At 38.2% G+C, this 14057-nt stretch overlaps 1 protein-coding gene across 2 annotated transcripts; it reads right to left on the bottom strand.

The window, feature by feature from the left end:
- Nucleotides 1-3347: 3347 nt before the first annotated feature.
- LOC115734669 lies at nucleotides 3348-7415 on the bottom strand. Of its 2 annotated transcripts, XR_007199131.1 has the most exons (3): nucleotides 6957-7415; nucleotides 6713-6794; nucleotides 3348-3672 (listed from the first exon to the last, which is right to left on the bottom strand). XR_007199131.1 is itself a non-coding variant. In XM_048281801.1 (2 exons), exon 1 carries the CDS (start codon nucleotides 7326-7328, stop codon nucleotides 6957-6959), a length of 372 nt encoding a protein of 123 aa, XP_048137758.1. In that variant the 5' UTR covers nucleotides 7329-7406; the 3' UTR covers nucleotides 3348-3672. The 2 variants fall into 2 exon arrangements, 1 of the variants encoding a protein (XP_048137758.1); XM_048281801.1 differs by lacking the exon at nucleotides 6713-6794 and having other exon boundaries at nucleotides 6957-7406.
- Nucleotides 7416-14057: the final 6642 nt, after the last annotated feature.

Raw genomic sequence — 14057 nt, 5'->3', positions numbered from 1 at the left:
TCTCTATGTTGTGGAAGAACCCTAGGGCAAGGCCGTTTATTGAAAGCAATTATCACTCAGAGGAGAGGGACCACGTCCGATATGGCAGTGAGATTTGGACTACACAGTGCAATTCATTTGATTTAACCATCTGTCCTTAATATAATTGTTCTGGTCCTTTGCTCATTAACTGTTTCTTTTATCTTCTTCTTTTGCTGGTCTAAAGTTCACTGGGAAGCCAACCATCTGTTAGGGTTCTGTTACTTTTACCTTTGAACTTACTTTACCCTGGCTATTTTTGCATGGTTCACAGAGTAAAACTATATGGAACAGCAGGCTTTTCTGAATTTAGAGCTAGCCCTAAAACTTTTCTTCTGCTGAGCCCTTGTATTATGCATTTGCTCAGCCAACCGAAGAGAGAGAGAGAGAGAGAGTCTATTATCTTGAAGCCTCTCTGGCTCAGCTTATGATAAATTGATCAAAACGAAGGTAGTTTTTCTCTTTATGGTTCCGGCACCGGCTCAAAATGTTTGAGAGAGTGAACCTTAATCCTAAGATATGGTTCCAATGTAAATAGTGGGTTTCCATCTTCTGCACAACATTACAGTGAATGCACTAAATTTACGCAATCTACGAGTAAGCAGCGACTACTAGAGCGGTTAGCAAATCATATCAAGAAGTGTAAGTCCTGTACTTGAGGACCATATAGGAGGATATCATCTAAGAGTCTAAGGCAAAAGACCACTAAGGGCCTGCATGGCAATGATTCTAGTTCTCTGATTTTGTTTCCTGAAACAAAAAAGGATGAAAATCATGTTTGGCAACATAATGATTCTGATTCCGATTCTATTTTCGGGAACAATTTTGGAGCAAAAATAAGAACAAAAAAAAGTGATTCCGGAAAAAGAATCACTTTTGAGAATCACAAAACAGAATGAAGTTCCATATCTTTCACTTTTCTTTTTCGGTTCTCTCATCACGAGGTCTCATTTTCAAAGAAAAATATATAAGATAAAAAATAAAATTAAAAAATTGATTTTTTTTAAATAAAAACAATTCAGAAAATTCCTAAAAATAGAAGAAGCTTAGATTAGGCTAGTTTGACCTCATTTTCATAAATTTGGGCCTAGATTCTCTAGATTTTATAGATTTTATTTGTTTTTAGGAAAATCATAAACACCTTTGAAATTAAGCCCAAACCACATTTCTCTAAGAGCTTAGGACATTATTAGGGTTTATCATGCAATTTATCGATGTCGCGATTCTTTCACTGCGCACTTGATTTCATTTATTGTGATTTGCCTAAGTTTAAGTACTTTAGACTTGGTCTAGTTTTAGAACATTTGGAAAAAGATAAAAACAACCTGTGTGAACACGAATTGGTTTATCTCATAAGTTTAAAAATGAATTAAAAATTTGCATGAAACACGTTTAGAAAACTCAACTTCGGTGCCAAAAGGGTGTCGATGGAAACACCGACATGTTCAAGTCTCCGGACCTTAGATTTCTTTGGTTGCGTAAAATCGAACTGTTCTCCCGATTGTTTGATAAGGTTCTTGACCTACCTTCCTCAAAGACCGGTGGCGATTCTATTTGCATTTACACATACATGTCTTATCGTTCACACTAAGATCGAATTTGATATTCCTTCGTTGCGATTTAGTATATGCCTGCGAGGGCCCGAGCTAATATGAAATCACACACTAACCCAACATGATCTATTCTTTTTAAAACTTAAAATGACTTGTTATAACACGACAATTAGACGGAATAGCACGAAAAAATATTTTGTGTGATTTGCAATATGATATATAAGAGAATCATAAATTGGGAAGAGAAATTGTTTTCACAAAGTAATTACGTAATTATTTGACTTAAATGACAAAAATTTGGAAGAGAAATTATTTTCGGGATCAAAAATTTTATATAGTTACTAAACGCGTTTCTATTTCAAAAACAAAAATTTTGTGCAATCACCAAACACATTATGATTCTTTAAAACTCATCCATGAAGCAGAATCATAAAAAATAATTCTAATCAGAATTGCATTTTCGAATTAGAATCGCTCCCAAGTTTCTACATTGGTATATTATCTGATTTCTAAGATGTTCCCTAATCCAAGAAGCAATTCATACCCGGGCTCAGTTTCTCCATGTTTTTTGGCCTCGTGAGGATTTCTGATGGATGAAGTTATCACACTCCCCCCTGCCCCAGAAAGCGACTGGTCGAATCCCTTTAAGAAAAGGGAACAGACCGGCAAAGTGCGCAGGAAATAATGCAGGGACGAAGGGAAAATCAACTCTGTGAACAGCCCCGAAACTTTTGGCTTTTACCCAATTTCTCACCAAGATTCCCTCCTAGCAAATTGACCTAATTGTTGAAGGATGGAAATCCAGACAACATTATATAACTTGACATCAAACTCTCGGTGTCACGGCATCGTTTAGGAGAGAACATACCATGAAGACGTGTGATATTAAGAACGCATAACCATCAACCTCTATCCAATCCAATGCACAAGAGGAAGGCTTACAATTCGCACTTTCGGGAAAAAACGCGACACGGTATGAGCTATCATGGCTTTGAAATTTGACCAGCTAATCGACACGGACCGGCATATTATTCATTGCCAGCTTGATGGCTTCAAATTTCTTAAATAGCCCTAACTGAGCTTACCAGGAGGGTCTGACAAACAAAGAAATGATGTCAAAGCGCTTTGACAGATTCTGCAGCTAAGTTAATGTGATCGTCCAGCATCTGTTGTGCAACTACAAGACCCCTTTACTCAGACAACAGAGCCATCAGAACGAGATCCAGAGAGCAACTCCCAGTCCTACTGCTGCTTCCCTTTTCTCCATTCTGCTTCCTGTCAGATCAGATGACTCAGCGCGATGAGGCCGAAGTCACAACCTTTCTCGCATTGTGCGTCTCCCTTATCCCTTCCAATGTCATCAATGCTTTTGCCCTGGGGTAACTTACCAGCCATATAGCTTACATTCTCATTCCACACACGATGCAATATAAACTACACCATGCTTTTATTTTCTCTTCTGGACAGTCTAATAGTGCAGCATCTCATGAATAGCACAACGCTTTTCAGCTCCCAATGTCCTGTATTGTTCCGAGTTTCTTCTGTATATGATGGCCTAAAGAAGAGTTTGAGGAGGAGTACGTCCACGGGAGAAAGAAGTGCATATTGGCTTAAAACTGACATCGACGTCAATAACCAACAATGAAGTAACCCCGCACAGTTGGCTGATCTCATACAGTTAATCAAGTAGATTTGTAGAGTTTAGAGAGTCCATACAAAGTGTCGTCTGTAAGTAGGGAAAAAGAAATAGGTTTTGAGACCTTAGCTTCTACGTCGTAGATGATACTAGGGAACTTAATCAATTAAAATGAGACAGGGAAAGGAACTGGCATTGCCGATTGGTAACTTTTAGAGGACAGAAAATCTTACAGAGCTGGAACGACTGAATCATCGATGACCAAACTGCAAAATGCGTTTGGATCTTATACAAGCAAAGGGTAACAATAAAATTGTAGCCACGGTCTTAATCTGTCCCACCAACTCCCATTATTGAAGGTAAAACAGCTTGATCAACTTAAATCAGTTGGAGCTCTTCAAGGAGAAGGAAATTAACAACTGCAACGAGCACATTGGAATCTGTTGGCACAAATCTTCAAGCCATCTGTGGAGCAATGCAAATCTTCTGTTAGTCAAATTACAGGAGGAGAATGACCAAGGCATATAGAAAAGAGGACAGGTCACCCAGAACATTCATACAGAAAGATACAGGCATAGCCAGATATTAGAAAAGTTGTGCACAGGAAAGCTCCGTTTGTTTCGCAAAAAAGAAAGATTTGGAAAATGTATTTCTCAAAATAATTGCTTATATTACTTACAAAAATGGATGAACGAAAAAAAATTTCACGAAAATGTTTAGATATAAATTATTGTTGATAATGAAACATTTTTTATTGGCTAATTATCTTAAGCTATGCAATGGATCATTTCCAAGAAAATATTTTCCAAATTATTAATTTTGTGAAGCAGAGGAGCCGAAGAGGAGGAAGTATGAGCCAAGCCTGGGGCCTTATAAACTTTTATTTTTTAAACTAAAGAACCATATAATTCCATTGGTCTCTTCATAACTACCTTATCTAAACTTCCAGCAAATAAGCAACCAAAACACGAATCTTCCTACTTACAAAACAGGATATGCTTAGTCTAGTCTAGAAGGTGTCTAGTGTCAGCCCGAGTAACACCTTCGGCCCGACCTAAGAGCTTGGCTCAGCCCAGGCCCAGGCCCAGGCTCAGGCCCAGGCCCGGCCATTTATCAACTCTAGGTGCCAGCTTTCATTACCTAGTATTCAATTACTTATAAAGCATTACAAAATGCACATGTGCTCGCGCACGCACACACATATGAGAATTTGGACTTGAAAGTGTTTTATCACCTACGAAGATATTCCATAGCCACATAAACACAAATATATGAATTTGTAAAAGAGTACCCTTAGGAAACTCATTAAACAATCAACTAATGAGGAATTTTCTCCCATGACATGCATAATCAGTTCTCTGAAAATTCTGATGGGGCCCATAATGTGGAAACCGCTACATTAATTAGATCACAATCCATCAGTGGAGAAAACTTGTTGTGCATCAGTGGAGACCAAATGGGGACTATCCTATGTACAGACAGCAGGGAAACCGATTGGTGTACTTGTGTCAACAGGGAAACCAATTGGCATACTTGTGCTAATTTACTCAACTGTGACATGAATGTCGAATCAATACACTTGAAATTAACAGATACATCATTTAAGAGGCAGCTATGCATCCAGCATCCCCATTTTCAAGTAACAGCAAAACTTGACCACAGAGGACCCATTAACCAGGGGAGACCACCCCACAGCTAATAAACCACGTCAAGTTAGCTAGTCAAAAAGCAGTATCGACGCAAACAAAATTTAAAATGATGATTGTAATGTGGCTAAATTATAAGTGCAGTTTTCTTGTCTTGTAACACTGCCTTTGCTAATAAATCGCTTTTATTTCACGAGAGCAGAGACCAATAAAGGCAAGAATACTGTTATGCTTTTGCACTTGGTTTAATAGAAGCGAGGGCCCAAAACAATTTCTATCCAAGACTTCAGGCAGAATCTACTTTGTCTTGGTGAATCAGAATTGCATGAAATTTTTTATATCCCTCAAGAGTCCTACACGTCATCTCTAATTTTACTGGTTAGTCTATGAGGTAACAAAGAAAATAGAAATTAGTCTACAAGGTATTTCATTCAACTTCTATTCTGACTTGATCTAACAAGGGACACCAAGTGTCATCCACAGCTAACATTCCACAAGAGAAATTCATACTACACACTGTTGTATGCAACTAATTGACTTACATGAAACCTCGATGCATCACAACACAATTTTCGAAAAACAGAACTTCCAGCCCCTGCACTGTTTGAGTGAGTGTGAACCTGGCCCTATTCAGAAGCCTACATTACATTCTTATTGCTAGCCATTTCTAGATGCCTTTCAGATTGGCGATCTTGGTCTCACTTGAGACAGAAATTAGATCTTTCCAAGTCAAGCCACAATTAGACAATAGAGATGTATATTAAGCATGTCCTTTCTATTGAAGCCCAATTTTTTCAATAACATATGTCTCTATTTCCAGCCACCATTTAATTAAAAAATTATCATCCAATCAAGCTTTGGACCTTCCGCAGCACTTTTTTCTGACCCCAAGCATACACAAAAGCCATATTGAGCTCCTTAACAACTTCGCTAATGGATTCCACGCATATGCTACAGAGCAAAAGGATTCTCTCTCTGAAGAAATGCTACTCTTCCTCTGGTGATTGTACCAATCACAATAGGTAAAAAGGTCAAAATACTGTAAAGAGGACGACACAATCCAAATGATAACTCATTCTTCATTTGTCACTTTTTCTTATATGATAACTTTCCCCACACAAGCAGCCAGATTCCTAGTAATCTAATGCAATTCATCAAAATATCCAAAGAATGAAACAGTAGCTCCTAAGTGATACATGCACAAAGAATAAATCTTGAAGCATCCAACTTTACATTTTTTCTAGGGAAAAATGAGTTTAAAACAGTCCGAATCCTTAAGATATGATAGGAGATCATCAAAGTCAATCCATGCTCAAATAGTTATTTACATAAGACGTCCCTTGATTTTTCGAAACTATGCTAATCTCCCTCGTACCTCGTACAGTAGTCAAACCTGCCAATTCTCGCGATTGCAGTGAAACGGTACAAAGAAGAAGTGTCCCCCATTTCCACCCCTTGATAACAGCAAAAACTATGTAGGTGTTACATCACATGGGTTAAACAGTTTCCTTTAGGCTATCACTTCAGGATTAACGGTCATGTCTAGCAATAAGTCACCTTGGTGACAGACCTATAGAGAGAGAGAGAGCCAATCCCCAACAAACAACCAGAAGCCTAAGGGAGACCATTCACAACATCTCTTTAGCTTCCTTTACCATGATAAGACCAAGGAAGATTTAAAACAAATTGCACTTCGCATAATAGTTCTCACTGAGGTTCGTACTCATATAAATTGCTAAAGCAAGGAAAAGTATCGTATTCTTCCGAAATAAACGGATCATCTAAAACCATCTTTCTGATGCCACATTCCATTGCACCGCTATACAAATAAGAGAAGTTCATGAAACCACAAAGCTCGCTCACGCACGGATGTGAGCGCTCGGGCAGACACAGAGACATTTCCAGCGTCCCTCCATATTAGTTTCGAATCCCCAAAATTATCTTACTGTTAGGTCCATATTAGCGTATATCGGAGAGAAGTAATTTGCCCATTCAATTCACATTCCTTCGTCATATTACGCCCATCTCCACAATTACTTCATTCCTCGACACACACATCTACTAGAACCTCCCAAATCCGAAATTCAAGCTCGCATTACGTACCTATCTCTGGTAACCACCGCCAATTGTGTTCCCATCCTCCTCGACCTTAGCCGTCAGGTAAACCAGAGGGAACTCCTCGGGGGAGAAGCTCGTCCTCTCCTTCATCATCTTCTCCACGTCCGGCTTCTTCAGCACCGTCTTCCGGATCGGAGGTCGGTCGCGCCGCTGGTCCCGGACGAAATACTTGATGTCGTACACCGTCTCCGGGTTCGACGTCGGCACGCACGCCTGGATCGGGAACGTCGCGGGGCTCGGGACACGGTACTCCGTCGCCTTCGGGATGGCCGGTTTGTACTCCGGCGAAGCGCACGGGCCGGTTATTTCCCACGGCTTCTTGAAGTAGCGCTTTAGGGTTTGCACGACTTTCGCCATCGGAGAGACGGAGAGACAGAGAGACGTGGTGAAGGTGGAGGTGGAGGTGGAGGTGGAGGTGGAGATTGATGTGTGAGAGTGAAGAGAAGTGTCGTCGTTTTGGTGGCTCTATGTGATCTCCACGTGTAATCTTTCAATTAATTTATGCAAATCAGTCCATAAACTGTAATCCAACTCATAATATTATAGCAAAAATTTCAAATAAGTGATTAATGATGTAAAAGTAAACGGTGATCTTTGGAATCAACTCAGAAATACAAAGTGAACTTGAAAATATAATATGAGAGAAGAATGTAAGAGAGAAGCGGAAACAAATGTTAACTCACTTTTTATTGCATTGCCAAGTTTACAAAAAACCTCTATTTATAGGCTAGAGGGTATATTACATTGAGAGAGGAAAAACCGCTCATGAAATGTGAAATGTGAACGTCAATCCATATCAATGTACATTAATGTATATCAATGTATTTGTAACATACATTGGAAGAGGAAATGGTGAAAGGTGAAGCATCCACATATTATTAATATATTTATAACACTCCCCCTTGGATGTTCACCCTTTTATTATACACTGTTTAAACCGCCTCATTAAAAACTTTGCCAAAAAAAAACCCAGTGGGAAAAAAAACTCAGCGAAAGGAAAAAGAGTACGGTGTGTATAATACTCCCCCTCATTGTGATAGTCATTGCACGTAGGTCGCCTCATTAAAAACCTTTGGCAAGTAAAAAACCCTGTGGAAAAAAAAAACTTACAAAGGAAAAAAAGAGTACAGCCATAAACTTTTTAGGTTCCATCCTTTGGGGATGGTTAATTCGCTCCCCCTAATAAAAGTAGACGCCCAAGCCGACGCATTCCTATTCCATATACGAGTTTTTCAAATGTGGAAGTAGATAGGGATTTAGTGAACAAATCTGCAAGATTGTCACTAGAGCGAATTTGATGGATATCTATTTCACCCTTTTCTTGGAGTTCATGCGGGTAAAATAACTTGAGTGAAATATGTTTAATTCTATCACTTTTGACAAATTCATCATGCATTTGTGCAATGCAAGCCGCATTATCCTCAAAAAGTATAATGGGGGCATCATGAATTGAGGATAAATCACATGAATCTTGAATGTGATGTATTAAAGTTCTTAACCAAACACATTCTTCGATAGTTTCAAATAATGCAATAATTTCATAATGATTTGAGGAAGTAGTAACTACACTTTGTTTTACTAACTTCCATGAAACTATCGTACCTCCACGTAAGAACACATAACCGGTTTGTGACTTGGCATTATGAGGATCGGACATATAGCCAACATTTAAATATCCCACCAATGTTAAATCTTTGTTTCTTTGGTAAAATAAACCAAGATCAACAGTTCCTTGAAGGTAACGTAGGATATATTTAACGCCATTCCAATGTCTTCGGGTTGGATTGGCACTGTGTCTAGCTAGAACATTTACTGCAAATACAATATCATGTCTAGTGCAATTTGCAAGATATAACAATGCTCCTATGGCGCTAAGGTAAGGAACTTCAATTCCCAACCTATCATCGTTTTCCTCTTTATGCCTAAATGGGTCTTTGTTCACTTTAAGTGAACGTACCACCATTGTTGTGCTGAGAGAATGAGATTTATCCATGTAAAATGTTTCCAATATCCTTTTTGTATAATTAGACTGGTGCAATAAAACTCATCCTGGGAGGTGCTCGATCTGCAGGCCAAGACAATACTTGATTTGCCCCAAGTCTTTCATTTCAAATTCCTTCTTTAGGCGAGAACGAGCTTCTTCGAGCTCTTTCGAGGTTCCAATTATATTCGGGTCATCTACATAAATGGATATGATGGCAAAGCCATTTGGTGACCTTTTTATGAACACACAAGGATATATTACATTATTTACATGTCTACGCTTCATGAGGTAATCACTTAACCGATTGTATCACATACGACGTGATTGTTTAAGACCATATAATGATCTTTGCAATTTAATACTGTACATGTTGCGATTTTCATTCTTTCCCATTTGGGGAATTGAAAATCCTTCAGGGACTTTCATATATATATATATATATATATATATATATATATATATCGATGTCAAGTGACCCATATAAATATGCAATCATAACATCCATTAAGTGCATATCGAGATTCATACTTACTGCCATGCTGATCAAATAACGGAACGTAATATTATCAATTACGGGAGAATAAATAACATCAAAGTCTATATCGGGTCTTTGCAAAAACCCTTGGGCAACTAGTCTCACTTTATATCTCACTACCTCATTTTTTTCATTGTATTTTCTTACAAACACCCATTTATATCCAACAGGGATAATATCTTTGGGTGTTCGAACAACGAGTCCAAAAACACAACGTTTATTAAGCGATTCTAGTTACGCCTTAATTGCCTCCTTCCATGTATTCCAATCCGAACACTTCTAGCATTCAAGAATGGATTTTGATTCCGGATCTAGTTTATCTTTTGAGACAGTTAGCGCTACCGAGGAGGCAAAGGAGTCGTCGACGACAATTGTAATTCTATCATATCTCACTCCCGTGTTCATATAATTTATTGTAACCTCTATATTAACATCAACCAAATCCTCATCGTTTCTCAAGTCAATAGGATTTGGCCGTTCCGTATTTCCGGAATTGTTATTTGGGGCAGCTGCACTAATTTCACCGGGATTGTTTTCCTCTCGCGAAGGCGCATTGGGTGAGTGAATGTTTTTTCTTTTCCGCGGATTTATGTCTTTAGCCCCTATGGGTCGTCCATGCTTCCGGCGTTGACTAGGCTCATCAAACATTTTTGGTCCCAAGGGGATCTCCACTGTAGGTGGTGCGTTTTCTGGAGGAATATGTGACTTAGTCACCCCTTTGTGATCGATAAATGCATCCGGCAATCTACTTACTAAATGTTGCAAGTCAATAATCTTCTGAACTTCGAGTTCGGTCATGCTTGTACGTGGATCAAGGTAATTCAATTGATCTTCCTTTCAGAAAATTTCACGGCATTCTTTAAGCTTCAAGCTTTCTCCCCCTAATGCCGGGAAATGTGCCTCATCAAATATACAATCAGCGAACCGGGCCGTAAATAAGTTGCTGCAAGTATTTTATAATAGATGGAGACTCATATCCCACATAAATGCCAAGTCGACGTTGATGCCCCATTTTGGAACGCTGTGGAGGTGGTATAGGAACATACACGGCACAACCAAATATTCGCAGATGGGAAACATCGGGTTCACATCCATGTACAAGTTGAATTGAGGAGTATTCATGATATGCAGTGGGTCGAATTCTAATCAATGATGCCGCGTGCAATATCGCATGTCCCCATAAACTAAAAGGTAATTTAGTCCTTAATAGCAACGGTCTAGCAATCATTCTCGGGCGTTTAATTAAAGATTCTGCTAGGCCGTTTTATGTATGAGTATGTGGCATAGGATGCTCCACGTCTATTCCAATGGCCATACAATTGTCATCAAAAGCCTTAGACGTAAATTCACCAGCATTATCTAACCGGATCTTTTGGATCGGGTAATTAGGGAATTGTACACGTAATTTAATTAGTTGAGTGAGTAATTTTGCGAAGGCCATATTACGTGTTGACAACAGGTCAACGTATGTCCATCGCGTTGAAGCATCAATCCGGGATTATGAAGTACCTAAAAGGTCCACATGCGGGGTGGATAGGCCCACAATATCTCCTTGAATTCTATGCAAAAATATAGGAGATTCCACCCTTACTTTAGTATGAGACGGCCGTATAATTAATTTATCCTCATTACACGAATCACATACATAATTAGTAGGTGAAGGGAGCCCACGATTTGTTAATGTATGTCAACCGAATGTGTTAATATTCGGCGCATCATATTCGACCCTGGGTGACCCAAACGGTCATGCCATAATTGAAAACCTTGTGCGTTTGTGAACTTTAGGTTCATCGCAACATGTTTATTACTCACATTTATGTAAGTATAATATAACCCGGATGATAATAATGGTAACTTTTCCATAATTTGTTTTCCGTATCCACTCATCTGAGTTAGATACAAGTATTCTTTACCACATCCGGTCTCGGTTTCAACGTGAAACCCATTTGAACGAATATCTTTAAAGCTAAGTAGGTTCCTTTTAGACCGTAGGCAAAATAAAGCATCATTAATAAAAATTTCTATGCCCATTGGTAATATTACACGAGCTCTTCCGGAGTTTGTAATTATGTTACTATCACCCGAAATAGTGGTAATATTCCCTTCGCATTTTTTTAATGTCTCAAAGAACTTCCTCTGCTGGAGGATAGTATATGTAGTACTCGTCTACAAGACAAAGAATAGCATTATTCTCCTCGAGATAATTGCTTAGCATCATTGATGACTAACATAAAAGAATAAGAAATAAAATTATAATATTAAACGTGAATATTATTCAAAAACTAAGAGAATACATGTGAATAAACATAAACTTATATATATTGCTTAATCTAAATCCAAAAAATGATCAATATCAAAAGATGTATTGTCAAGAGATGATTCTTTATCCTCCATAAAGGGCTTGGTTACAACATTGACTTCCCTTTTTCTCTCATCATGTTCCCTTTGATAGAGGTCAACCAGGTGCTTTGGGGTGCGACAAGTGCAAGACCAATGGCCTGTAGAACCACATCTATGACAAACATTGGTATCAACCTGGTTAGGTACTTCTGGACCTTCTTTTCTTTGTGGACCACGTTTAGGTCCTTGTGAACCTCTATCTCCGCTTTTATAAGGCTGATTTTTCAAGTTACGCCCTTTTCCCTTCCAATGCCGGTGACTCTTGTTTTTATGACGTGCGACATGTGCTTCAAGCACAAGGGCGGATCCAATAAGACGGGAATTATGATTTTGCATCAACAACTTGTTGTGCTTTTCAGCCACAAGTAGTGCAGAAATTAATTCTGAATGCTTGGAGTAATTCTTTGCCCTATATTGCTATTGGAGTACAAGGTTATTGGCATGAAAAGTAGATAATGTTTTTTCCAACATTTCAATCTCTGTGATTTGCTGGCCACAAAGTCTTAATTGTGATACAATTCGATGAATAGCAGAATTATATTCTGCTATGGACTTAAAATCCTGAAAGCGCAAATTGATCCATTGAAACCTGGCATGAGGAAGGACCACTTCTTGTTGATGATCAAAGCGATCCTTTAGGGATTGCCATAGAATTGCAAGGTCCTCCTCAGTCCGATACTCAACCTTTAAATCTTCATGTAAGTGGTGGCAAATGAAGATAAGAGCCTTAGCCTTACGGGTTGGGGTATAATTAGATTCCGGGAGAATAGATCGACCGAGATCTAATGATGTTAAGTGTATCTTGATATCAAAAACTCATGTTAGATAATTACTTCCTGTAATATCTAACGTTGCAAACTCTCTCTTGGTGATGTTTGACATACTTAAAAAGAAAATGTAGAGATATTAGATAATGAAAAGGTAAAGATGTGTTACTTTGAGTGATATTTAAGATTCTAACCGGCTCGTGCCGATAACGTGTTGTAAAAGTAAACGGTGATCTTTGGAATCAATTAGAAATACAAAGTGGACTTGAAAATATAATATGAGAGAAGAATGTAAGAGAGAAGCGGAAGCAAATGTTAACTCACTTTTTATTGCATTGCCAAGTTTACAAAAAGCCTCTATTTATAGGCTAGAGGGTATATTACATTGAGAGAGGAAAAACCGCTCATAGAATGTGAAAAGTGAATATCAATCCATATCAATGTACATCAATGTATATCAATGTATTTGTAACATACATTGAAAAAGGAAATGGTGAAAGGTGAAGCATCCACATGTTATTAATATATTTATAACAATTAACGTATTTTCTCAAATAAATGCATGAAGTGGATCTTATTTCAAATAAAGACATGAAGTGCCATCATTTTCTCAAATAAGGATCAAAAGTAGACATTATTTCAAATAATAGTCTCAAATGCCCTAAGTAGCACCGACACCGACACACAACCCGACATGACATTACCCGTCGACACGTCATTTCTAAAAAAATTGAGAATTTCGACACGTTATATACTAAATATATATTTTTATATATACATGACAAATTATATCAACAGTGAGTTTTTTTATTTTCTTCTATAGGGATTCATGATTATGTCTTTTTTTTTACTAATTGAGTATTTTAATTTTGGAATGGTCGGGTATATGACTAAAGTATATATATATTTTACATTTTGATAAATAATTTATCGAAAATGCTTAAAAGTGGCTCTGTGATTCTTAAAATGGCATGTTAGGATGTTGTACTCGCTTGTCGCTAGCATGTTTGGAGTACCGCCTACTTGTTGGTCGCACGTTGGAGAGTGTTGAGAGAGTGTCAGAGTGTCGAACACAATACGGAGGCCCTCGAAAAATGTCGATACTTTATGGCAAATTACCTATATCAATCTCAAAAAAGCGTCTGATCTTACCAGCTCGTCAAAGACATTTTCGACCTTTACTTTTTAATTTTTTTTCCTTTTTCTATTTTTCTCTCTCATTTTTGTGATGGCCGATTTCAAGAGATGGTGCCTAGAGAGGGCTAGGCAGGTTCTCTCTCGAAAGCAATAGGTGAGGCCCGGTCCTCACCCAATCGAATATATAATCGGCCAACGAGATCAAGCCCTTTTTTGAAATAGCCATGGTCACTTTAGATCTTTATTTGAAATAAGATTCATTT

The sequence above is a fragment of the Rhodamnia argentea genome, chromosome 7 (genome assembly GCF_020921035.1).
Source record: "Rhodamnia argentea isolate NSW1041297 chromosome 7, ASM2092103v1, whole genome shotgun sequence".
NCBI classification, from domain to species: Eukaryota; Viridiplantae; Streptophyta; class Magnoliopsida; order Myrtales; family Myrtaceae; genus Rhodamnia; species Rhodamnia argentea.
Note: the sequence above shows the minus strand (reverse complement) of the source record. Positions and strands in the feature narration are given on the sequence as shown.